Here is a 23,982-nt window from a genome sequence, read left to right as displayed (position 1 = left end):
GAAGTGTTGCATAATTAGTTCATTATTCTTAATGTGAGAGTATCATATAAAATAATGTGCATTGTGCAATTACATTATAATGTAACTAATTAAAGTTTGCTCTGTTGGAAAGGGTACAGTATATTTTCTTCTGATTGGAAAGCGCCTTAACGTGTATAAAATATAACCTAGTTTTTATTTAAGTTGTAGAAAAACGTGTTTAATTCCAGTTTTAACAGTCATTGCCTTGTGAACATTTGTTAATACTATTAAGAGGTATATATAAAACAATTATTGTCATGTCGATCAAATATGAAAGAGGCCAATTCAGTGATGCTGAGGAGAACGAAATACCGTATGTATATTATTTATTTATATTCTATTAATAATACATATTCTTATTACTTATATTCTCTTATTATAGACGACAAGAATGTAAAGGGCAGCCTCTATTTTGTAATGATCTATCTAAAAATATAGATAAATTACATATATCAAATAATATGGAAGAACAATTAGAAGATGATAATGATGTCGATTTGGATGATGATACACTTGCCTGGGATATAGATGAGAGCAGGAAAGATTTTGTAAAGAATACTCAAACTAAAAATTTTAACGCCCAAAATGTTTCCCATAAGATTACAAATTATCAGCCGTCAGATAAATTATTTCGTCGTTACGCAAATAAAATTAGTATTGAAAAATATGAAGGGCCATCATTACCAGGACATGCTGCCAATCTTTTAATTGAGAGTGGTAAACGTGCAGAAAAAGATAGACTTAGAAATAAAGACAAACACGATCGTGCAACTGTTGAGCAAGTTCTGGATCCTAGAACAAGGATGATATTATTTAAGCTTTTGAATCAGGGCATAATTGCAGAAATTAATGGATGTATTTCAACAGGAAAAGAAGCTAATGTTTATCATGCAACTTCGAAGACAGGAATAGAATTTGCAATAAAAATATATAAAACATCAATTTTACAATTTAAAGATAGGGACAAATATGTTACTGGTGAATTTCGGTTTCGTCACGGATATTGCAGACACAATCCGCGTAAAATGGTACGAACGTGGGCTGAGAAAGAATTTCGAAATTTAACACGTTTGCACCAGGGAGGTGTTAATGCTCCAAAACCAATATTATTGCGTAGTCATGTGCTGCTCATGGAATTTATAGGTACAAATGGCTGGCCATCGCCAAAATTAAAGGATGTAGTCTTTACATCCTCAAAACCAAGGATAATATACAGAGAGTGCATTGAGATAATGTGGAAATTGTATAATAAATGCAAGCTTGTTCATGCTGACTTGAGTGAATACAATATGCTGTATCATAATGGATCTATAGTAATAATAGATGTGTCTCAGGCGGTTGAACATGATCACCCTATGGCATTTGAGTTTCTTAGAAAGGACTGTACAAATATAACTGGTACATTAGCATAAAGATTTTTTAAAGTCTGGAAGATACACATAATTCTTTAGGATTAAATGATTAAAATTGTACTTCTAGAATTTTTTAAGAAGAATGAAGTAGGTGTGATGAATGTCAGGGCATTATTTGACTTCATAACAGATCCAACAGTAACAGAAGAGAATATGGATAGTTATTTAGACAAAATATCAGAGCAGATGGTACAAAGTAATGACCAAGAGATTGATCCTACACAGCAAATCGAAGAACAAGTATTTAAACAAGCATATATTCCGCAAAATTTAGCTCAGGTAATGTTGGAGAACAATACAACGCCCATATCCATATTAAATGGTATATGCGGACTTGTATCTGCATATTAATTTTCACAGGTGTATGATTTTAATATAAATGTGTTTAGGTCATTGATATTGAACGTGATATAAAACTTGCTAAATCTGGAAAGCAAGACTTGATATATAAAACCCTTGTTGGTTTAAAAGCAGACTTGTCCAAGCCTCTTAATACTCCGGAAATTCTCAGCAAAGAAACCAACAATGACGAGGAAAAGTCCGATCTTTCAGAAGAGATCGATAATTCCGAAGAGGATGATGAAGACACCCAAGAAGAAAACACAGAAGAAAGCAAAACAAAATTTGTGATTTCGACTCGGCCACGACGTGAGAGCCCAGAAAGCAAAAAAGTAATATTCTGTTTACAGTTATTGTGAAGTACACATTGAGATTTCGTAGAACAGGCATCCAAGAGATTTTCGTTTCAGGCACGGAAGAAGGCAATAAAGGAACAGCAAGCAGAAAAAAGGAAAAGTAAAATAAAGAAACATATCAAAAAACGAAAAGAGAAGGTTCTAAAGAAAAAGTAATAGTACTTATTATTAGGACAGAAATATTTTTAAACATGTAATAAAAACAGATTGTAAAGAGTAATATTTAATTTGTTTTTCTGTATTTAATAAAGTATCTTTTCCTTACATATATAAATACATATTTTACAATATTACGATTCCATTCTACCATTCAGTCACAATTAAATTTAAATGGGCCGCCATCTATTAAATCACGAATGAAATGTAAACACTGCACATACATACATAAAATACACCATTCGTTTGTAAGCGAATTTTTTATTTATACTGTCATGGATTTTCCAAGTGTTTTTTCGAAAACTGCATTTGAAGAAATGGAATTTAAAGACGATTATTTTGGTAATATTACAGGAGACTCCACTGCACATACATTCATAAAATACACCATTCGTTTGTAAGCGGATTTTTTATTTATACTATCATGGATTTTTCAAGTGTTTTTTCGAAAACTGCATTTGAAGAAATGGAATTAAAAGACGATTATTTTGGTAATATTACAGGAGACTCCGCTGTTTTTTATTTGATCCTCTTTGTTATGTATGTATTTCTAACGAACTTATGTATTATAATACCAGAAAGTGCCAAAGTACTGAAGGAACGTGAAAAATTTCTGACGACCGGCTGCTCAAAATTTGATTCAATGCTTCACGGTGGTATTGCTGCACGTGGGATTACACAAATTTATGGTGCAGCTAATACAGGAAAAACTCAACTGGCTTTGCAACTAAGTTTAACAGTGCAATTACCAGTATCAGAGAAAGGTTTTGCAGCTGGTATTCTTTAATTCACATATTTCGAAAACATATAGTTATATTAATTTCAGAGGTACACAGTTTTGAATTTAATGGTTGACACAGGTGCTGTGTACATTTGTACAGAATCAATTTTTCCATCAAGACGGTTGCAACAGTTAATAGGACAAATAGAAGTAATTAAACACCATGGAATAAATGGTGACTTAATCTTTGTGGAACATGTTTCAACAACTGTAAATATTTTGTAATTCCTCGAATAATTACAGATGTATTTTATAATGTACTATACTTCTCATATTTACAGGAAGAACTAGAAATATGTTTACTTCAGAGAGTACCTATATTAATGTCTGCACAAAAGATAGGATTAATAATTGTAGATTCAATTGCTGCACCATTTAGGGTAGAAGATTGGAAAGATGAGTCTAACAGTAGAGCAAAACGATTAAGAACGATTGGTCAACAATTGCACAAGCTGTATAAAGATGATATTTGTATAGTTTGTATCAATCAGGTAAAGTAGTGTCTGTAGAATTATATTGTACAATAGCAAAGTCTTTAGAAGTCATATAAGAAATTGATTTATAGGTAACAGCAGCAGTTAATGATCATATATTAAATGATAAATCGAATGAGCGGCCAGCTTTAGGACTAACATGGTTGAGCATGATAACTAGTTCTATATATTTGTATAGAATAGACTCTTCGAGGTATGCCTGTGTCAAATCATCAAGTTTGCCAGAAATAGCTATCCCATTTAAAGTACAAGGATCTGGAGTTACAGCAGTGGTATAAGTAATATAAAACAAACTATAAAACAATTTGTAGTTTTATTGCATAAGATTATGAATCTCAAAAAATATGCTCTCATCTAAAATTCTAGCAACATTTGTTGGTGACCATTGGTTTCTTGAGTCAGAAGCTTGAAATGGATCTCTACTCTTTACATCTAAGTTTTCAACATCATTATTTAGTATCAACCTTAAAGAAGAAACAGATATCATTGCTGACAATACATTATGTGAAACAAATGTGTAAATCATAATACCTGAAGGAATGTAGAAATGTTCTATAAGGTTCTATATCTTTTCTTTCGCTATAAGTATAGTCTCCTATCACTGTATGACCAATATATGAACAATGTACTCTTAATTGGTGGCGCCTACCAGTCTCTGGGCATAATAGCACTTTAGTGGCTGGTTTTCCATTTCTGAAACCACGTTCTAATACAATAAGTATTGTACAAGATTTACGTGGTTTTTCACAATAATCATTATCATTAATGCACATCTTATGATTTCCCATTTTTTCCCTAACATCAACTCCTAATTAAAAAACATAATTTCGAATGATTCATGAAGAGAGTTATTCAAAAATTTTGTTATCAAATTACTAACCAATTGCTTTGTCTATAATAAGATGAGGTTCATTAATATGGCCATGAAGCAATGCTAAATAAAATTTTTTTGCTGTTCGTGTTTCAAATGCATTAGAAGCAGCTCGCGCTGCCTTTTTATTTAATGCTACGCATATAATACCACTGGTCACATAATCCAATCTATGTACAAAATGAAATTCATGGAATAAGCTTGGATTAGCCAGATTTGGTAAAATTTTTTTTATTTCACACTGAAGCGTGTTCTAAAATTTTAAATATGTATTACTGAAACCAGTTTCCTTCATGTACACAAATGCCTATCAGCTATCATACCTTTTTCTCAGGATTATTACTATTGATATACATATCGTATGGTTTAGATACTACCAAAAAATTTTCACTGTGATGCAATATATTTACATTGTTTTTGTGCCTACATTTTATGAATTCTTTGAAGTGTAATTTTAAACCATATAGTATCAATTGAGTTAATTTGACAATGAGCATGCTACAATTATATAGTATTTCATTTATATTCATATTGTGAAATATTGCTTTCCTATAAAATATTTAATTTAAAAAATTTCATATTCTACAGCATTTGCAATAAATCAAGATATGTACTGTATTTTCCAATCAAATTTATATGTTATGAGTAACGTTGTTCTCCGAGAAGTTTATGAAATGCAGTAAACAACAATAAATACCGGTTGCCATCTCTAGAATACCAGAAAATGTATTCTACGATTATGTTTTTGTAATGTTGTCTGTCTGTTTAATGTGTTTAAATTCTGTGCTCAATTTCGTGCGGTTGCGTCGAGTGATGTAACATTGATTTCCGATATGCAACAATGTTAACAATGTTTCCAACTTTCGGGTAATGCATTTAGTAAAAAGAGATTATGAGAAATTCATCGTGTAGCAATCAATTTCGTTCAAAATTTGATTGCAATTACATTTTAAAACGTATCTTAAATAATGTATAAGTAGAACGTGAGTTGGCACGCTTGATTTTGATGAGACCGTTTGAAAGAGAGATTGCAGTGCGGGGAAAGGCTTATCGTGGAGTTAGTACCATATAACGGTGTTTCGAATTTCAATTTAATCAGATACTGGGTGTTAATACGACACGTGATAATTGAAAAGGGCTTTGTATTCATCTACAAAAATGTTTCGTTCGAAGAAGGACGTCGACCGACACGTGAAAAACATTTTTATCAAGCTCAAAAATTCAGAGGAGGTAAGGTTATCTTTTTGACTAAAAAGTCGTTACTGCCAAACGTTGTCAGACATTGTCGTGAACTATGTTTTGTTCGATCGGCCACTGTTATTTTATGCAGAAATTTAATTGTTATTCTGAATGAAGCGTGTAGAAATATGAACACTCAGCACTTTGTATTTAATGTCAAGTATATTGTATGGCATTGAAGACCTTGACTAGCTTCTGTAGATAATGCGTATACGTATATGTATCAATATCTATGTATAGAAGCGGATTTAGCGGTTTTTAAAGAGATATAGTAATGTCTGTTTACTATTTTGCTTTCGATTCTCCTCTTTTGGCCATTTAATACCCACCTATTTCTTAAAATTATCGTAATATTTCTGTTCATGTTGCCGGTCGGCCAAGAGCCTGTAAATTAAAATAGTTTGCGAATGATAACTGAAATTTTTGTTTTTTAACTTTACTAAACGTTATTTGCGAATAAAGTTATTCGTAAATTTATTTTCGTATTAAAAATTCTCAGTAATTTCATTAATAATATTATTGTAACAAATAAAAAATAATGTTAAAGATTAGAGTTACTCGTTACTACTAGTTATGTTACTCTATTAGTATATAGCTCTATAATTTTTATTGTGCATGTGATGATTTGATGTTATGTAACTTGGCTTTACACTAATTTATAGAAACATCTACGATGCTACAACATAGCCAAGCTATACTATCAAGTTGGAGATTATGAATCCGCTAAGAAATATGTTTCTAATTATTTGGAAATAAGGGACAAATGTGCTAGGGCTTATAAATTATTAGGTCAGACCCTCGAAGCTTTGGGGCAAAAGGAAGCGGCTTTCATGCAATATAAAACATCTCTTGAGTTAGAACCACAGCAAGATGATCTTGTTTTAAAAGGTACAACTTCTATTCTTGAATTTTTTTATTTACATATGTGAAAATTGTATATCTATTCTTTGTTTCATGGTATTGTTAGTTTGTGAACTTTTGACTGATGTGGATGTTAATATTGATGTGAATAGAATTAAGTATTGGGTGGATAGAGCTGATAAAAAGTTTCCACATAATCCAATAGTTTTTGAATTAAAGGAGAAAATGTTAACTTTGGAGAAACCAAGTGGCAACAGTGAAGATTTGGAGAAGCTCATTACCTGTATGTAATATATTTCTATTTTGTTCAATGTCAATGTATAACAATAACATTACTTTTTTAGCTGAATTGTCAGTACGACAAACAGATGTACATTTACAAGTCAAATTATTGAAACATTACCTAGGAAATCATAGGCTTGAAGATGCATATAATCATGCTGCCAAAATAGAATCAATGCACAGTCACAGGAACAGTGTTGTTTGGTATCAGTCATTAAGTGAATTACTTATGAAGTGCAAACAGAGCAAAAAATTAGATTGGGCATTTTGGATATTCTATATTAACGTATTAGAAAGATACGCAGCTCTTTGTTTGAAAGAACAAGGCAATCTTGTTAAGAAAAGTATATCAGATGCTACACAAGCAGTATTCAAGTAAGTATTCTTCGTACTAGGTGTTTTATAATTCATGATACAAATTGGGTCAAGTAGATTCTCTGACTGGAAATCAAACAAAAATCAAGAATAATAAAATTGTGTGGGAGGCTTCGTTCTGAGAAAATTAACTTTAAATATCAATCGCGTACATGCATCCTTAATAAATAACTGATGTCACGGATTTCACTACAGGCCGCTGTTGCGACCGTTTTTGTACATGCACAATATTTTTTTTATTCTCACGCGAGAAGAAGACACCTTTCTTATACCTCTCACCTTTATATTATATATATGAGGGGGAATGTACAAAGGTGTCACACAAAGGTGTCTTCTTCTCGCTTGAGAACAATAAACAAAACAATCTGCGACATTGGTTATTCATTAAGGACACATACTACTCACTGCACTAATATTTAAATTTAATTTCCTCGAAAACGAAGCTCCACGCAATTGTGTTATTTTTGACTTTCATCTTATTTCCAGTCATAGAAACTGCTTGTCCTAATTTGTACTATGAATTATAAAATGTGTAAGTCACATTATTGAATGGTAATTGAATGATAATTTGTGTTGCAGCTTTGACCAATGTTTAACAGAGTTTAAATCAGCAAGTTTTTCTAATCATCCAGTTTTCGTAGAGAATATGTTATTACACATGTGGGGGCAATTACATTTTCATTTGGCTTGTTTATTTTTACGGAAAACCAAGGGAGGAGAGGACAGTTGGTCTGAAGCTGGACGTTTATGTGCACCTCTTTTATTAACTGCATTACACATAACACCCATAGATCCTACAGCAGTGTGGAATATGCATTTGAAGGATCGTTTAAAGGACCAAGTACACGTCTGGTACAGAGAAGGATCTTACAGATGCAGTCAAGTGGGACACGTATTACAGGATTTCGCTCGAGATAATACGAAAAAGCTGCTTGATAAAATCGATAAGTTTTGCACGAATATGTGGCGCGAACGAGTTTATCAGAGAATTTTTATTGGCAGACTATACCAGGACGGTAAAATGACATCATATTTTGCAAAAAGTTCTCTTCCAAACCCACCGTTGCGCTTATGTTCCGACAGTGAGCTGAAACGATTCGATAAAATTTCGGAAGAAGTTTGGCCAGATTCGCTGCACCATCAGATCTGGCTTGGTTTGAGATCTCGGCCTTACAGTTCACAGAACAAAGGCAACGGACCTCTGCCGAATCAAACATCTCGTGTGTTCTGTGATCTACAGTTTTCTGTCTTCAACCTGAACCAGGCATCGCCAGATAGTTTAAGTCGCTTGGACATTGACGCCTTTTTAAACGCAGCCATTTTCTGCGCCTCTGCGGTGATGGAAGAACAGCAATTAAGCGGTTTCTTGAATCCAGAAAAATTACCTACCTTGCCAGCAGATCTCACGAACACTCTCTGCAGTTGCGCTCAGGAGAAATGGTGGTCGGCAGCTTACAAAGTATACTCGATGGACAAACAGAAACCATTGGAAGACGACCTCGGAGACATAAGATTAGAACTGCAGCGGGGTTTGGAAGTAGTTCGCTGTATTGGAAACCACGGGCTGCACCCAGCTCTTCTGGTTCATTTGGCACGGATATTTCTTTATAGAGTGGAAACCTTGAAGGAAACTAATCAAGAAAACAGCGAGATACCAAGCTTGGAGGCTCGTTCGGAAATGTACTGGTCAACTGCGATGCCGCTTTTAGAAAGACTGCAAAACAACCAGGTTCTGCGCGTTACGAACTCAAAATTCTTCAGTTACCAAGGGAAGGATTTGAACAACGCTGAACTAGTGAAGGCTTTGGAAGAGGGTAAACTGCGTTTGGCACAGCGTTTCGTGCGAGATAAACAATATGAGAAAGCGATCGATGCGTTGCAAGCACTGATATGTCCGGAGGCCTCGTTTCAGCAAGGTCAAATGTATGAAATGCTCGCAGACGAGATTGTTAACTCCATGCCCAAGGAGAGCTTAACGTCGGAAATCAGGTCACAGCACATCATCATGCTCTCAAAAGCTAGGGAATGCTTTTATCTAACATTGGATAGATTACGTAGTCCAGGAATGAACACGAAACATCCTTTGAATTTGGAACTTTTTGCTCATGTAACGGACATAGAAAACAAACTAAAGAGAATCGATCCAGACCTGGCTCGGGGCGATTTGAGCAGAAACGAGTGCGATGGGATGTCGGACGACAGTTATTCTTCTGCGCACAGTGGTTTGGAGCATCAAGTGTCAGTGAATCCGACGCTTCCAACGTTCACAGGACTCAGCGCGTCCGTGAACATGGTTAGCACGCCACAAAAGAATCCTCATCGCACCCCTAAACAGTCTAGCACTCCTTATAGGCCACAACACCAAGATATATTGGACTTATCACGGAATCGTACAGAGGCACGTCCGAGCCCCGAGCGTCTTGATGCTCAGATCCGAGCAATCAATCAGATGATCCACGCAAAAGATAGCATGATACAGTCAATAACGGAGCAGAACAAGACCATACTGGAGTTGAACAAGGCTATGATGGAGAAGCTCGAGGAACTGACGAAGGAGGTAGCGGACTTGCGGAAGGATATTCAGCAGCAGCGAATTCAGCCGATGAACTTGAATCCGAATTTAGAAGAAGACTTATGTGGGTTAAGTGAAGAAGACTTCAATGAACTGAATTATAACGCGAATACGTCGGGCCATGTGTCATCAATATCAGGAAACATGTTCCAGTCATCGCATAGGAACCCATACTCGCAACTTATCTATCCTTCTGCGGCTACGGCTACCGCTTTTCAAGGCTATTTCCCAGGAGGCATGTCGTTTAGTGACCCGAACGCAGCTTCTTTCTGCACAAACATCTATCCTATGCCAGTGTTGTACCCCAATACCAGGACGAAAATGCCAGAGAACATTCTTCAGCAAGGCTTGTTCCCACCTGGGTTGCCGGCGCAAATTCCGGACTTGATGACACCGACAAACCAACCGATACAAATCTCTCTTCAGAAGGTCGAGACGCCGAAATCCGAGACCACAATAAAGGATGCTCCTGTCAACAAAGCACCGCCTGTTAACGTTGTTATTACCACTTCAGATACTTTGCCAACCACGGTGCCGGTGGTCCAGCCTACACTTAGCGTAACAATTCCTCCACATTTCAGACAAGGAAGCACAACCACGCTGGCCACCACGGAACAGTCCGTTGCTCCTCATTGTTACCAGATATCCATGCCTTCTCAAGCGACCGTGTTGACCACTGTAAACTTACCACCGTTATCGACGACTCTCACAACCACACCGGCCAATATTACCATGCCTACGACATCAAAGGCCACCGAAAATGCTAACATCTGCTCGACCGGTTCACCGAACATTTCTGATCAGGAGCCGGAGCACGAACACGACCCGATACCGGATTTCGTTCCTGTCATACCACTACCCGCGGAGGTCAAAGTTACCACTGGAGAAGAGGGTCAGGAAGTCTTGTTCTGTGCCAGAGCGAAGCTCTTCCGATTTGTTGATAACGAGTGGAAGGAACGTGGTATTGGTAACGTTAAGTTGCTCAGGAACAATGAAGGCAAAGTTCGGCTACTTATGCGTAGAGAACAGGTGCTGAAGGTGTGCGCTAATCACTACCTAGCGCCTGATATGCAACTGACGGCGAAAGCTAACAATGAGAAGGCATGGTTCTGGGCGGCGCATGACTTTGCGGACGGTGAACTCAAATTTGAGAAGTTCTGCATCAGGTTCAAAACGGTGGACGAAGGTCTATCCTTCAAAGAACACTTCGAGAAGGCCAAGGCAGGTCTTTCCCAGATTTTTGACAAATCTGTTGAGAACGAGGCAACTAGTGAAGCAGATACTGTGCCGAATAACGTTGAGAAAAAAGAGATCGTGGAACCAAAAGTAGCAGTACAGATCAGTCAGAAGCAGCCAGCGACTACAGTATCGGAAGTTACTTCAACGACTACACTCGTGGGCGGTTTTGCATTCATATCACCACCAATCATTCAGAAAGTAGCCAGCCCTGTGGAACAAGTGAAGGCACCCAGCAAGCCTGAGCCTTTCGCAGGATTCGTCTTCAGTAAAACAGGGACAACTACAGAGACTACTGCAGCAACACAACCATCTACTTTCTTGTTTGTGAAGGCTACAACACCTTCTAAATCAGAAACTACAACTACACCAATCGCTGTAACTGATACTGCAACGAACTCATCTCAGTCAACTCTCAGAAGGCCACATGGGTCATTGGCAACTATGACCAAGCTGGTGGGAGTTAAAAGTTCGGACGCAAAGATAGACCAAGAAGAAGTTCTATTCGAAGCTAAAGTATGTCTTCAGTGTTACAATAATGAGAGTAAACAATGGGATCAAAGAGGCACAGGACTGCTGAAGACCTTGTGGAGCACGAAGACTGGTAAGATTCGATTACTGATGATCGATGATGATACTTCGAAGGTCTGCTATAACTACAAAGTTCAAGCAAAGACGCCGTTCACGTTAAACACTACCAGTAACGCCATCGTCAGTTGGACCATTCATCATGGATCTGAAAACAAAGCAACTACATTCGCGGCCACGTTTAAGATGTCTACACGAGCTCCTTTATTCTATAGCATGATTGTGGAGAAACAACAGAAAATGGTGAAGGACAGCATCTCTACGTTCACGAAGCAGGAGGCCACTGAAAAAACGGCTAATAAAAATCAGTCCTCGTTATCTGAAATGTTCAGACCACCTATAGGATCCTGGGAGTGCCAAGATTGTTACACGTTTAACGGAGCATTTAATAGCGCGTGTTTAGCTTGCAAGGCACCCCGTCCTTCAGCAACCACTAATCAAGCTGTTCCAGCTACAACTACTGCAAACCAGGTGCCTCTTTCAGAGATGTTCAAGCCACCTACTGGTTCATGGGAATGCAAGGACTGTTACACGAGGAACGACTCATCCAGCGACGAATGTGTCGCTTGCAAGTCCACTAAACCTTCTGCAGTCATCAAGCAAACCACCCCAGTTGTAGTCAGCTCCAATCAAACACCATTGTCGGAGATGTTCAAGCCGCCTGCAAACTCATGGAAGTGTAAAACTTGCGAGGTCGTGAACACGTCTGGCAACAATTATTGCGTTGCTTGCGACACACCAAAGGATCCATCGATTCCACCGAAGCCGAAAACAGATGGTTTCATAATAAGCTCCTCTATCACCAGCGTCACACCCACGTTCACTTTCGGCATCTCGCAAGACACCAACAAGGACACTAGCGGTTTCAGTTTTCGATTACCCGCCTCCAACGATCCAGATGTAAAGTCTTCGGAATCAGAAGCTAAAATCGACACGTCCGGCGCGAAGTTTGTATTCGGGATGTCTCAAGCGTGCAGTACACCCTCGAACAAGGACACTCCGTTCACATTCGGCTCGCCCGGAATGTCTTTCGGCTTCAACTTCGTGGCAAAATCCCCGTCCAAGGCTGTCACAGACGGCGACAATAGTGAAGAGGAGGTGGTCGAAAGCGACGATATCCACTTCTTGCCGATAATCCCGATGCCGGATAAAATCGAAGTGAAAACTGGTGAGGAGGATGAAGACGTCCTCTATTGTCATAGGGCGAAGTTGTTTAGGCACGACAAGTCGGAGAACGAGTGGAAAGAGCGAGGTATAGGAGACATCAAACTGCTGCGGCATAAGGAGACCGGTAAACTGAGGCTGGTTATGAGAAGAGAACAGATTCTGAAACTCTGCTTGAACCACTTTGTGTTACCCAATCTGGAGTTCAAGCCGAAGGACGAGAAGACTTGGATGTGGATTGCAGCTGATTACAGCGAAGGAGAAATCGAGCACACGTTGTTTGCTTGTCGTTTTAAAACTCCGGATATTGCAAAGAATTTCAAAAATACAGTTGAGGACGCATTGGCTTGGAAAGATGTTCCAACGATTGAGCAAAAACTCGAGGTTACTTCAGATCCTAAAGAAGGCCAAGAGATAGAAATTGTCTATGAGATGAAAGTAACAGATGAAGATAGAGAAGCTGCGTTGAAATTACAGCTTCCGGAAAATTTCTATGCATACAAACGTAATCCCGATTGTTCTGGATGCAGGGGTTGTAAAGAACCTCCAGTACCCTTGTTCGACGTTGCAGTTACCGGGAAAGAATCATCAAAGACAATCACTAAGAGTGAGAATTCTTCAACTATAGCAACAACGACTGCTAGTTCTAATATCACAACTTCTCAGACTCTCGTTCCCACCACAACTGCGCAAAATACAACATCGCCCGTCTTCATGACTGGATTGTACGGTACAAGTACACCACTGTTCTCAATGAATTCACAGCTTCCATTTGGTAGTGGTAACTCTACTGCTTCCAGCGACAAAAAGGCTAACTTTTCGTTTGGATTATCACAGAATCAAACCAGTGAAATACAGAAACCTGAAGGCGATAAGCAAAATGTTCCCGGAATTGATAACTTGAATATTTGCAGTCCAACCAGCTCTCAGGCTACATCTGAAGCTCCGTCTTCATTCACTACAGCTGGGACCATCTTTGGTACACCTAAAATAGATAATATCTTTGGCATGAGCACGGGGAAAAACATGTTTGGTGGGTCGTCGAAGAAGGAGTCTGGACTCATCAAGCCTAGCACCTTTAACGTTAGCTCAGATAGGATAGAATCGGTATTTTCAAACAGTTTCACCTCTCAGGCGAAACCTACGAACGCCTCTGCAACCCCTGTATTTGGAGCTATGCCGATGTTTACCAAAACTGGATCAGAGATGACTACCAGTACCAGTACACCTTTGTTTGGAGAGTCCACAACTGCTACAAATGTATTTGGATCAACTGCTAAGCCAACTAACTCTGTATTCGGGGGCTCGTCCACTTCGTTTTCACTTAACTTGAATTTCGGCTCTACCGAGTCACCATTAGAAGTCACCAATTCTGCTACCACCAACATCTTCGACACAAAAGTCACATCGTCGGAGAATGAGCCTCACGACGGCGGCGGTGTTAACTTCTTCACATCATCTAAGGCGTCCTTTTCAGACTTAGCGGCGTATGCTTCTGAACAAACGTTTAAGAAAGGTACTTTGAGCATTCAAGTTAAATGAGGCTCTGGATTTTATAATATTTTAAAAATATGTAATGTGTTCTGTGTAGTTTTCTAAATTATCTCTAAAAAAAATTATTTACTTATACGCATTTACATTAGCAGATCCGAACTTCTCTTTCGCTGGTGCCGGAGCAACTGTGTTTGGTTCCAAATCTACAAACAAATCTGAAAAGGCGAAGGAGACAAAGGATGAAAGGAAACTTGAGAATGAGGAGGAAGAAGATGATGAAAATGACAACGAGCAAGAACACGATCCTCACTTTGAGCCTATTGTGCCGTTGCCTGATGTTATTGAGGTGCGCACCGGAGAAGAAGATGAGGAAAAAGGTACAGCAGTTTCTAACAAGTGCACTGTGAATATTTATGCATTTAGGGCACGTAGAATATTTTATTTATTTTGTTGATATATGTTACAGTGTTTTGCGAAAGAGCAAAATTATTCCGATATGACAATACAACACATGAATGGAAAGAAAGGGGTGTTGGAGAGATGAAAATCTTGCACCACGCAACACGCAGGACTTATAGATTATTATTACGCAGAGAACAAGTTCACAAAGTAGTATGCAATTTCCTACTCACACCGGACATCAACTTCACCAAATTGAAAACGTCAGACCGTGCCTGGGTGTGGGGGGGAATGAATTATGCAGAGGAGACAGCATGTGCAGAACAGTTAGCAGTTAAATTTAACAATACCGAACTGGCTACAAAGTTCAAGGACAAAATCGACAAAATCCAACAAACGCTAACTGAAATCCGTAAGGAATAAAGACGCAAAACCTATTGTTCACAAAGCTTTCCTCGGTTTGTGGTATTATTGCTTTTGGCTGCATGATGCATCCGACGCTGTGTTACGTGTTTTCAAAAGCATATTTTCATCGATCGTTGAATAATGATAAATATAGCTTTATTTTCACATATAGGATGTACTATTGTTTAAGAGCATTTTAATGCTTGATCGTTTAATTCACATATGTTAGTTACAAGGGACGATCAGTTATTTTTCTTTTATTTTACGGAAAGTACCAGGTTTTATGTGAAAGTGTTTTTGATCGATGTCGTCAATTTTTAAATTGATTGTGATATATGATCGTGATATTTATTCATAATATGAAAATGTACAAAATTGTTTTACCGAATCTTTTTGTTAATTTCATGTGTCACTTCTTTTCCTATCAGAAAAGATGCAGAAAAGGCATGTAATAGGACAAGATACAATATTATAAGTAAAATTTTTTACCGTGTCGATTACCATTGTAATGCTAAATTCGGTTATAGGAAACAAGTTGTACGAGTACGTATTTTTTATGCAGAACGCTCAAATAAAATCTGATTCAATAAAATAACATTCACACAATTTTTTTTCTTATTAATTAATATATCAATGTGTCGTGATGCTATACCATATGTATTAAAATATATCTACGTATAACTTGTAAATCGTAAGGCATAAGAATAACACAAAAATAACAAGTAAGCTTTTATCAATTTTTGCTCGAGTCATGTATCTTCATTTGATTCAATTGATTCGGTATATTTGCACACGTAATTTCAACATTGTTCCTATAAATCTAGGTGAAAAGGCTGCAGAAGAAGATGGTCCACTGATCGAGGAACCAGATGATGAAGAAAATGAAGAATTAGATGACATAGAGGAAGTGGAAGAGGAGGAAGACGACGAAGAGAACGAAGACCAGAATGTAGTAATCTTTATGCAGAAAGCTACCTTCTTTAAGTTAACAAACAGAGATACTGAATGGGAGGATTTAGGTGCAGGGAATATATTTATTTCTTATAATCCTAACGATATGACTGGAAGAATAATATTAAAAGCCGACGAGACTGATGAAATTGTCAGCAATACGACTCTCACTGCAAAAACTCAGATGAAGGTAAGAATATTATTATATTTTTACGGAGCACGACAAAATTTATGGTAGAATTTTGATATCCAAATACCTAGTTTACTTATAATGATACTGATTATTTTTCCGTTTCCTTAAGGTACATGGTAAAGAATGCATTTGGACCTCAGACCCACTCGAAAGATACGCTGTGAAAGCAGTGTTTCTAACGATTTGGGACTCTGCAGAAATGTACAAATCTTTTTCATACTATTTAAGTCTATTATATAAATAATCTGCAACTGGGTGCAGAATCCGCAAAACAAAGTCGGCATCATCGAACCATTCGACAGAGTAAAGATTCCTTGTAAGATTTCTTGTAATAAAGCGTATGTATCTCTTGTATACGTAAAATATTTGATTTTAGTTTAAATTCGATTAATAAATGTTGGATTTTTTTCGATTTCATCCGCTATTGCGGATGTACTTAAGTAATTAATGGTCGTACAAACTATTTAAGAATTTACGAATGGAAAACAAACGAATTTTGTATTGACTCAGATGCGTTTTACTCCTAAGATTTACGTAATAATAGGTGAAAACATTGATGAAATAAATTAACTTGTGCCAAACGTGCCGGTCTTTTATTAGTTTATGAAATAGTTTTGATAACAAGATATGACGTTTTGATTTTTCGTTTAGTTTTGAACATTTTATTTAGTTTTTAAAAATGAAATAAGTTTTGTTATAATTGTTGAGCGGACTCCGTAATAAAGAAGACTTTGAAGAGAAGACATCGCGGATGCTTAGATAGCTCAACAATACTGAATACTGAGCGATCAACCTGTGATAAAAACCTAGTAATTCAAGGATATGTGGAAGACATTTACATATGATTATATAGTACATTTATATATCATAACGTTGTGAACGTATAATTATATAGATAATAAGTAATCTTTAAGTTATGATTTTATTTTTTGTATTGTTTAATTTCTGATATTTCCAAAATAGGAGACGTATTATATGCGTTACACAAAAATAAACTATGTTTCATCCAAAAAAAGTAAATAAAGGACTTTATTCAATAATGTGTTTGTGTTTTTCATTGTTGACCTTGAACGAATATGCAGATTTGGAACAATTTGGACTTATCTCTATCTGGACTTAGTTGTTATACACGTAACATCATTTCGTTATATCATTGAAATGTGAAACTCATGCTCTGTCGTTGTAAACAGTTACAACTACAACGTCAGTGGAGTCGAGTACATACAGTATTCGATACTAGCTTAATTTTGTGAGTAACTGTATGTATGTACTCCCCTGCCCCTTTATCAGATAACTATATATATACATATTGTACACATTTATATAAAACGTGCAGTTTTGAATTCAGTCGACACTGGCCGACACGTCAACGAGAATTGTTATTCTACAGGAAAACCTAGTGGACTTTAGACTTCGTTTGAATTTCACTGTTGCAGATATATTTTGTTAACACGATGTCTGTTGTAACAAAAGGTATGTATAATTCTACTTGATTGCCTTTTTATTTTACCGTATTTATTTGGCATATCTATATTAATTTCTAAGTATATTAGACTTTTCTCCGAAGTTAAAGTAGGTAGTAATTGAAAAACAATAGACAATGAAAGAAGTAAAACAAAACACAACTTATCTGGTTTCAATTGTCATAAAGTACATCTTTTAAAATTGGTAAATTAATATTATCAATATAACAAACACTTTGTCGACAAATATAATTATGATAACCTATTTACATATTAACAAATTTAGTGCTTCTGTGATTTCAAGGATCCCTTTCTTTATCTTAAGATAACGCCTTTATTTTTTAATATTGGAAACTTTTTTTCGACCTTTGAGCTTTGTCAGTGGTTCTCATTCAATAAATATGATGTAGAAAAAGCTCTAATTATTAATCATAAAATATTTGAAAATGTACATGTTAGATATGATAATATAGCACTTTTAACAATGATATTTATATACTTTCTTTTATAGGAATCTTTATTGTAGCTGCAAAACGCACCCCATTTGGTACAATGGGTGGTGTGTTTACAAATAAGAGTGCAACAGAATTATCAGTTGTTGCCGCAACATCTGCTTTACAGTCTGCAAAATTGAAGCCTGAGAAAGTTGACAGTGTTGTATTTGGTCATGTATTAAGTGTATGTACATCATTTTTAAGTATATAAATTTTAAATAAGCAATTCAAAGTTTGTTACACTTTGTGCATAATTATCTTATTTTATAGTCATCATCCAGTGATGGAGGTTTCTTAGCAAGACATACAGCTTTGAAATCTGGAATTCCTATAGAAAAACCAGCCTTTGCAATTAACAGATTATGTGGTTCTGGATTTCAGTCAATAGTGTGTGGTGCACAGGTATATATTTTTTCTGACTGTGCTATTAGAGAAATAATAAAATATATTCCTAAATATATTGATAACTTTCAGAGTATTCTAACAGGAGAGTCTAGAGTGGTTCTAACTGGAGGTGCAGATAACATGAGCCAAGCACCTTTTATTGTGAGGAATATTCGCTTTGGTACAATGTTGGGACAGAAATATGAATTTGAAGATTCCCTGTGGCTTGGGTTACTAGATACTTATTGTAATTTACCTATGGGGATGACTGCAGAGAAGCTTGGAGCCCAGTATGATTTAAAAAGAGAAGAAGTAGATCAATTTGCACTGAGAAGTCAACAAACATGGAAAGCTGGTTACTATCTATATATTTATTATATTATCTACTGTGATTTATAATGTTAATAGAAAATTCTTAATATTTCAGCTAATGATGCCGGTCGTTTTAAGGAGGAAATGGCACCTGTAACAGTCAAAGTTAAGAAGCAGGATGTCGTCGTTAACGCGGATGAGCATCCACGCCCTCAAACGACTCCTGAAAGCCTAGCTAAGTTGTCTCCTGTTTTCCAGAAGAATGGTTTGGTTACAGCCGGCACAGCATCAGTATGTTAAATACTATACACGGTGTTTAACCCTCTAACAGCGTATCGTGTAACAGTCAACCGAACAGTGGACTCAGGGTCCCATCGACCCCATATAATGAACATGTTTTAGTTTACTGTTTTGTGACTGAAATATGTAAGGGAGGTAAACGAGGGAGGGGATAACTCAAGACACCCGACTGTTTGTAAACATGGGTTCGAATGGACCCTGAGTCTGTCCAGTAAGGGTCAAGTTGCAGTTCTACATGCTATTATTTTAGACACTCATTAAATGCTTGTTATAGGGTATTTGTGATGGCGCAGGAGCTGTCATCTTAGCTAGTGAAGAAGCTGTCAAAGCGGAAGGACTCAAGCCATTGGGACGTTTAGTAGGCTATACGGTTGTAGGTGTAGATCCTAGCATTATGGGAATTGGGCCTGCGCCAGCTATCAAACAGCTTCTTAAGATCACTAACAAAACGCTGGACGATATGGAACTCGTTGAAGTAATAACTATAAAATATGCTTTTCATGTTCATTCATCAGCCTACAATGAAACGGTAATTAACTTATATTTATTAATAGATCAACGAAGCTTTTGCAGCTCAAACACTAGCCTGTGCTAAAGACCTAAACTTAGACATTAACAAATTAAATGTGGACGGTGGTGCTATTGCTCTGGGACATCCACTGGCTGCATCTGGCAGCAGAATTACTGCACATTTGGTGCACGAGCTCAGGTACATTTATATGCAACAATACATCTCATAATTTATAAAACCAATTGTAAATTGATTGTAAATTGTGTTTATAGGAGAAGGAAGACTGGAAAATTAGGAATTGGTTCCGCATGTATTGGCGGAGGTCAAGGAATTGCTATAATGGTGGAGGCCCTCTAATAAAAAGAATTGAACCGAGAAGTACGGATTGTGCAATATAAGCGATTCAACTTGATAAGAAAATGTAGTGTGAAAGACGTGTTTAGATTTTATATTTTTGATACACATAAGAAGTACATTAAACAAGTATATCGCTATATTTTATATATGAAATGTTAAAAAGAATGTAATGTTACTAATTTTTATAAAAATATATGCCCTTTTAATAACTTTCTAAAGGAAGGTTTTTATTGTAAGCAACAGAATCAAGTGCTCGTCGATGTTTGTAAGACTGTAAAAATGGAATAGGACATGCGCAGAATCTGTAAAGTCATATGATCACATTTAGAAACGCTTGAAACGCGTTGAGTAGAATACTTACGCGAACAAAATTTTGTAAGGACAAATCCATGATGTTTCCAACAGATAGTATGAGGGGTCGTTGAGATCTGGTCATTATAATTTGTATAGCCTGCTTGAAGTTCTCGGTTTTCTGCCACCATCTGTTCGTGTACGCGGCGAGACTGATCTCTAAGCTCTGCGAAGGTAGTGTTTTAGTAGAATCGCATCGCTTTTTGCAAAGCGCCAATTAGCGTTGATTACGTACATGAAGATATAGCTCGTTACCGTGCCAACAAAATATAAAAACCTGATACGTCATGCAGCACACGTACATCAACATCCCGAAGAGAACATGCGGAATATAAACTTTCATCTGCAACAGATACAGAATACACTTGCAGAGTTTAAACAGTGAGCAATACAATTTATAATATATACCTGTGCTATGTTGAAAGCTATTAAACAGATAATGTTACAATTCACTAGGAATTGAAAGAATATCGCGGTGCCAAAAATATTCTGCACCTCTTTCGAAAACCTGCAAACGTTAAATAATTGTACTGTAGTGCAATCTAATAATTCACTTAGATACTTACTCAAATATCATATTGCTGTGATCAACACAGATCTTTAAATCATTATACTGTTTGTTACAAGTTTGCTCAACAGGCTTTTTAATATTATTTCTGCTTTCTATAGAAATTAATTGCTTATCTTCGTTGTTCAGTGAAGCAATATTGCGATTCAGAATAGTTAATTGGCAACAGGCAATTGTGATAAGGCCTGTTACCAGAGTATCAATCGCTATATTGTTGAAGCAGCAAATAAAGATTGTTACTGCTTGATAAAGTGCCGTAATCTCAAAAGCTGGCGATGCTGTTGTATTATAGGGATACCAGCCCAATAAGGGTAGCTTCTTAGATCTTTCACTGAGCAGATCAATCACCGGTGTAGCTCCCCAAGAAACAACAGCCATAGTCCCAAAGAATTGATACATAATGTGATGAAAAATACCTTGCCAAGTATAATGCGTTACAATCCGTTCGTATTTTAAATTGTCCCGGCTGAACAATTCGCTGCTCGTCATGCCGACGAGGCGCTGAATACGCTTATGTCGTCGAAGAATAAAAATGATCTATCCGTGTATCGAAAGAATTAATCCAATGGTTCAAATGAAATTGGATAACAAGAAATTGATTGGGCTACTTGAATAAAAGGGACAAAAAATATGATGTGCGATGGCCGGGAATCGAACCCGGATCAACTGCTTGGAAGGCAACTATGCTAACCATTACACCACCATCGCACGGTGATGATGTTGTTCTATTTCAGACATAATTGGATTTGAAACGGAAAATCTTGCGAACTATGCATCCTTAATTACAAAATAAGCTCAGCACGACAATTTCTGAAAATATTCGATTATTCCCTAAAAACATGAAATCATGAATCTTTTTTGCTTCACGATTCCTTTTGCTGCAGAAAATATTCATAGACGATACAAATTTATAAGAAGTGACTAAAACTTCGTGTTCCATTTTACTACATAATTTTTAATTTAAAATCCTTGTCATGAGTTTCAGAACTGTAAAAGTCTAGGAGTTTATTATTAAAATTGGTTTCTAGAAAATGACGATCATCAGCAAGATTCGATAATTTTCTATACCTTTGAGAGAGGAATCCTACTTCGACCCGATTCAAATCCTACTCGGAACTTCGAAGTCCCATTTTCTAAAACCGACGTACTGCCATCTGACTAATTATCTTGTACAAACCTTAGAAGCGTGGCTAGCATTAGTCATGAGTAGAGTCGCGCCTGCAATAACTTCTTCGATATTATTCCGTTCCACGATAATATGCGCGATTTCCGTAGTAAGGAAGATGCCCAATAAAAGGCTGAAACTGCAAACCGTGTACGCGAAATATAAATATCGGTATCTGCCATGAGTCGGCCACATTCCCATGTAATAAATCATCGACAGACTGATATGTAAATGCTTATTCGGCGAGATGTGTCTCCGTTTCGTTCGATCCACTGCGGACACATCCATCGTTGTATGAAAATCGCTTTCTATCGCTTTACTAAGAAATTCTCTGATGATAGAACAGTCGAGTACGCGTTTCGTGTATGTTAAGTATTGGGCCGCATAGGGTTGCAGGACTTCAATTAGGAAACACGAAGATCACAGAACGGTCTTCCGGTGATCTACAATTGCGCTGTTTCCGTGCGTTTACATTTAATCGAGTGATATATATATATAATGAATACGTTTACAGTGCATCTGTTTCCGATCACAGGGAAGACGAATGAATGCTTGATGACGAATCGATACGAAATAAGTGGAAACACGGTTTCAGTATCACACACAAATTCTGCGGGATCGGATGTCGTAGTTCTCGATCTCGGAAATTTTATTTGCCAACTACACAAACATCGTATTAACTATCAAGTGGATTTTACCAATAGGTTGAAAATTACAATGACGAATGTCTGACGAACGAATTCTTTCCAGCAAAATTGCGTTAAGTTTTCTGGTCGACTAAACGTAAAGTGTCCTAAAGAGAACTCTAAATGAACATTGAAACGGAATAGGCGACACGATAAAATACATCTCGCAGTCGCTTATTCTTACGTAACGTTTCAACAATTTCTTTAATGGATTCGAATGATTCGTTGAGAGATTGAACTCGCTCGATCTGGTTTCACGTATCGGTAACAATCTGTCGATGTAATATGCTATCTATAAACTGATCCATTATCGCGATTTACTAATTGATAGAGCATCATTGAGTAATACAATATAACAAACGGAATAATATATACGGTATAATATAACAAACGGAATAATATATACGGTATAATATACGGTATAATATATACGGTATAATATAATATACGGAATAATAATACGGTATAATATAACAAACGGAATAATATATACGGTATAATATACGGTATAATATATACGGTATAATATAATATACGGAATAATAATACGGTATAATATAACAAACGGAATAATATATACGGTATAATATACGGTATAATATATACGGTATAATATAATATACGGAATAATAATACGGTATAATATAACAAACGGAAGCTTGTTTCTCCCTGTAACAGTGTACAATTCTTACATTTGTTGCGATAAATGAAGAGTTTGAAATTCAGAGAAATGGGATCTTATATACACATGATGTACTAACATGACATCGGTGTTTAAAAATAATTTACAATAATGGAGAAAGCTGGGGAAGTAGTCAATGACTATCATGATCGGGCCTCGGGCCTTCCTGGTGAGAGACAACTATTGGAATGACTGAGAGTCTGCGAACAAGATTGGGAAATAGCGAGTGCGAGTAGAGAATATTGGTCGCTCTTGCTTTCGCTACTTCCCAATCTTGCTTCCTCGCTCTCGCTCATTCTGCCTGGAAGACCTGACCTGATAATCGCTTATCACCAGTGGTGGTCTGGAATGTGCTGCAGAGCAGTGCCCGGAGAGGGGACCGGAATGCGCTTCTAACGCTGCTGTTGGAAATTGTCATTGCGTTCCATTAACATCACCCAATCCCGCTTATTCCCACCATCAATCTGCAACACGTTCGGCGCTGCTTATCAGGGCTTTCGAAGCTCGAGATAGTGGGGGG

General features: G+C 36.9%; 6 protein-coding genes and 1 non-coding gene across 13 annotated transcripts; 4 read left to right on the top strand and 3 right to left on the bottom strand.

Moving 5' to 3' along the window:
- Positions 1–133: 133 nt before the first annotated feature.
- Positions 134–2,402, top strand: RIOK1 (RIO kinase 1). Its single transcript, XM_033469815.2, has 5 exons — positions 134–334; positions 404–1,419; positions 1,501–1,712; positions 1,823–2,104; positions 2,183–2,402. The coding sequence occupies exons 1-5, from the start codon at positions 279–281 to the stop codon at positions 2,282–2,284; spliced, it is 1,668 nt and encodes a 555-aa protein (XP_033325706.2). The 5' UTR covers positions 134–278; the 3' UTR covers positions 2,285–2,402.
- Positions 2,403–2,442: 40 nt separating this feature from the next.
- LOC117220135 (DNA repair protein XRCC3) lies at positions 2,443–4,331 on the top strand. 4 transcript variants are annotated; one of them, XM_076524940.1, is made up of 7 exons: positions 2,443–2,532; positions 2,639–2,775; positions 2,863–3,060; positions 3,145–3,275; positions 3,347–3,556; positions 3,631–3,831; positions 3,926–4,331. In XM_076524940.1, the coding sequence occupies exons 2-7, from the start codon at positions 2,709–2,711 to the stop codon at positions 4,085–4,087; spliced, it is 969 nt and encodes a 322-aa protein (XP_076381055.1). In that variant the 5' UTR covers positions 2,443–2,532; positions 2,639–2,708; the 3' UTR covers positions 4,088–4,331. The 4 variants fall into 4 exon arrangements, with proteins under 4 accessions (XP_076381055.1, XP_076381054.1, XP_076381056.1 ...); XM_076524939.1 differs by lacking the exon at positions 2,639–2,775 and having other exon boundaries at positions 2,485–2,626; XM_076524941.1 differs by lacking the exon at positions 2,639–2,775 and having other exon boundaries at positions 2,485–2,626; positions 3,631–3,837; positions 3,926–4,118.
- LOC117220136 (RNA pseudouridylate synthase domain-containing protein 1) lies at positions 3,854–4,960 on the bottom strand. Its single transcript, XM_033469823.2, has 3 exons — positions 4,754–4,960; positions 4,440–4,683; positions 3,854–4,367 (listed from the first exon to the last, which is right to left on the bottom strand). The coding sequence occupies exons 1-3, from the start codon at positions 4,958–4,960 to the stop codon at positions 4,060–4,062; spliced, it is 759 nt and encodes a 252-aa protein (XP_033325714.1). The 3' UTR covers positions 3,854–4,059.
- LOC117220132 (odorant receptor Or1) lies at positions 4,868–23,244 on the bottom strand. Of its 3 annotated transcripts, none has more exons than XM_076524931.1 (6): positions 22,107–23,244; positions 20,928–21,466; positions 20,770–20,869; positions 20,597–20,704; positions 20,372–20,527; positions 4,868–6,053 (listed from the first exon to the last, which is right to left on the bottom strand). In XM_076524931.1, the coding sequence occupies exons 1-6, from the start codon at positions 22,380–22,382 to the stop codon at positions 6,030–6,032; spliced, it is 1,203 nt and encodes a 400-aa protein (XP_076381046.1). In that variant the 5' UTR covers positions 22,383–23,244; the 3' UTR covers positions 4,868–6,029. The 3 variants fall into 3 exon arrangements, with proteins under 3 accessions (XP_076381046.1, XP_033325710.2, XP_033325709.2); XM_033469819.2 differs by lacking the exon at positions 4,868–6,053 and adding an exon at positions 20,076–20,312 and having other exon boundaries at positions 22,107–23,241; XM_033469818.2 differs by lacking the exon at positions 4,868–6,053 and adding an exon at positions 20,076–20,281 and having other exon boundaries at positions 22,107–23,240.
- Positions 5,520–16,770, top strand: LOC117220127 (E3 SUMO-protein ligase RanBP2). 2 transcript variants are annotated; one of them, XM_033469812.2, is made up of 9 exons: positions 5,520–5,660; positions 6,332–6,557; positions 6,637–6,813; positions 6,875–7,187; positions 7,767–14,263; positions 14,394–14,618; positions 14,708–15,052; positions 15,870–16,186; positions 16,299–16,770. In XM_033469812.2, the coding sequence occupies exons 1-9, from the start codon at positions 5,589–5,591 to the stop codon at positions 16,431–16,433; spliced, it is 8,307 nt and encodes a 2,768-aa protein (XP_033325703.2). In that variant the 5' UTR covers positions 5,520–5,588; the 3' UTR covers positions 16,434–16,770. The 2 variants fall into 2 exon arrangements, with proteins under 2 accessions (XP_033325703.2, XP_033325702.2); XM_033469811.2 differs by having other exon boundaries at positions 14,391–14,618.
- On the top strand, positions 17,403–20,228 carry yip2 (yippee interacting protein 2). The gene is made up of 8 exons (XM_033469820.2): positions 17,403–17,662; positions 18,164–18,330; positions 18,417–18,548; positions 18,621–18,885; positions 18,958–19,133; positions 19,417–19,617; positions 19,697–19,851; positions 19,926–20,228. Exons 1-8 carry the CDS (start codon positions 17,644–17,646, stop codon positions 20,008–20,010), a joined length of 1,200 nt encoding a protein of 399 aa, XP_033325711.2. The 5' UTR covers positions 17,403–17,643; the 3' UTR covers positions 20,011–20,228.
- Positions 21,566–21,637, bottom strand: TRNAG-UCC (transfer RNA glycine (anticodon UCC)). Its single transcript has one exon. It is a non-coding gene; the product is annotated as a tRNA-Gly (tRNA).
- Positions 23,245–23,982: the final 738 nt, after the last annotated feature.

This window comes from Megalopta genalis, chromosome 10, assembly GCF_051020955.1.
Source record: "Megalopta genalis isolate 19385.01 chromosome 10, iyMegGena1_principal, whole genome shotgun sequence".
In the NCBI taxonomy this organism is placed as follows: Eukaryota; Metazoa; Arthropoda; class Insecta; order Hymenoptera; family Halictidae; genus Megalopta; species Megalopta genalis.
This window is presented reverse-complemented; position numbering and strand designations above follow the sequence as displayed.

Excerpts from the sequence above, each read along its gene's own strand:
- RIOK1 (XM_033469815.2), top strand. The coding sequence starts at position 279 with ATGTCGATCAAATATGAAAGAGGCCAATTCAGTGATGCTGAGGAGAAC. Across the intron at positions 335-403 it reads GCTGAGGAGAACGAAATACC|ACGACAAGAATGTAAAGGGC; the intron begins GTATGTATATTA and ends CTCTTATTATAG. Across the intron at positions 1,420-1,500 it reads GGACTGTACAAATATAACTG|AATTTTTTAAGAAGAATGAA; the intron begins GTACATTAGCAT and ends TTGTACTTCTAG.
- LOC117220135 (XM_076524939.1), top strand. The coding sequence starts at position 2,485 with ATGAAATGTAAACACTGCACATACATACATAAAATACACCATTCGTTT. Across the intron at positions 2,627-2,862 it reads ATTTAAAGACGATTATTTTG|AAAGTGCCAAAGTACTGAAG; the intron begins GTAATATTACAG and ends TTATAATACCAG. Across the intron at positions 3,557-3,630 it reads GTATAGTTTGTATCAATCAG|GTAACAGCAGCAGTTAATGA; the intron begins GTAAAGTAGTGT and ends ATTGATTTATAG.
- LOC117220136 (XM_033469823.2), bottom strand. The coding sequence starts at position 4,960 with ATGAATATAAATGAAATACTATATAATTGTAGCATGCTCATTGTCAAA. Across the intron at positions 4,684-4,753 it reads GTAATAATCCTGAGAAAAAG|AACACGCTTCAGTGTGAAAT; the intron begins GTATGATAGCTG and ends TTAAAATTTTAG. Across the intron at positions 4,368-4,439 it reads TATTATAGACAAAGCAATTG|GAGTTGATGTTAGGGAAAAA; the intron begins GTTAGTAATTTG and ends TTTTTTAATTAG.
- LOC117220127 (XM_033469811.2), top strand. The coding sequence starts at position 5,589 with ATGTTTCGTTCGAAGAAGGACGTCGACCGACACGTGAAAAACATTTTT. Across the intron at positions 6,814-6,874 it reads TTTGGAGAAGCTCATTACCT|CTGAATTGTCAGTACGACAA; the intron begins GTATGTAATATA and ends TTACTTTTTTAG. Across the intron at positions 14,619-14,707 it reads AGAAGAAGATGAGGAAAAAG|TGTTTTGCGAAAGAGCAAAA; the intron begins GTACAGCAGTTT and ends TATATGTTACAG.
- yip2 (XM_033469820.2), top strand. Across the intron at positions 18,331-18,416 it reads TATTTGGTCATGTATTAAGT|TCATCATCCAGTGATGGAGG; the intron begins GTATGTACATCA and ends CTTATTTTATAG. Across the intron at positions 18,549-18,620 it reads CAATAGTGTGTGGTGCACAG|AGTATTCTAACAGGAGAGTC; the intron begins GTATATATTTTT and ends GATAACTTTCAG.
- LOC117220132 (XM_033469818.2), bottom strand. The coding sequence starts at position 22,382 with ATGGATGTGTCCGCAGTGGATCGAACGAAACGGAGACACATCTCGCCG. Across the intron at positions 20,870-20,927 it reads CACAGCAATATGATATTTGA|GTTTTCGAAAGAGGTGCAGA; the intron begins GTAAGTATCTAA and ends TAACGTTTGCAG. Across the intron at positions 20,705-20,769 it reads TAGCTTTCAACATAGCACAG|ATGAAAGTTTATATTCCGCA; the intron begins GTATATATTATA and ends TATCTGTTGCAG.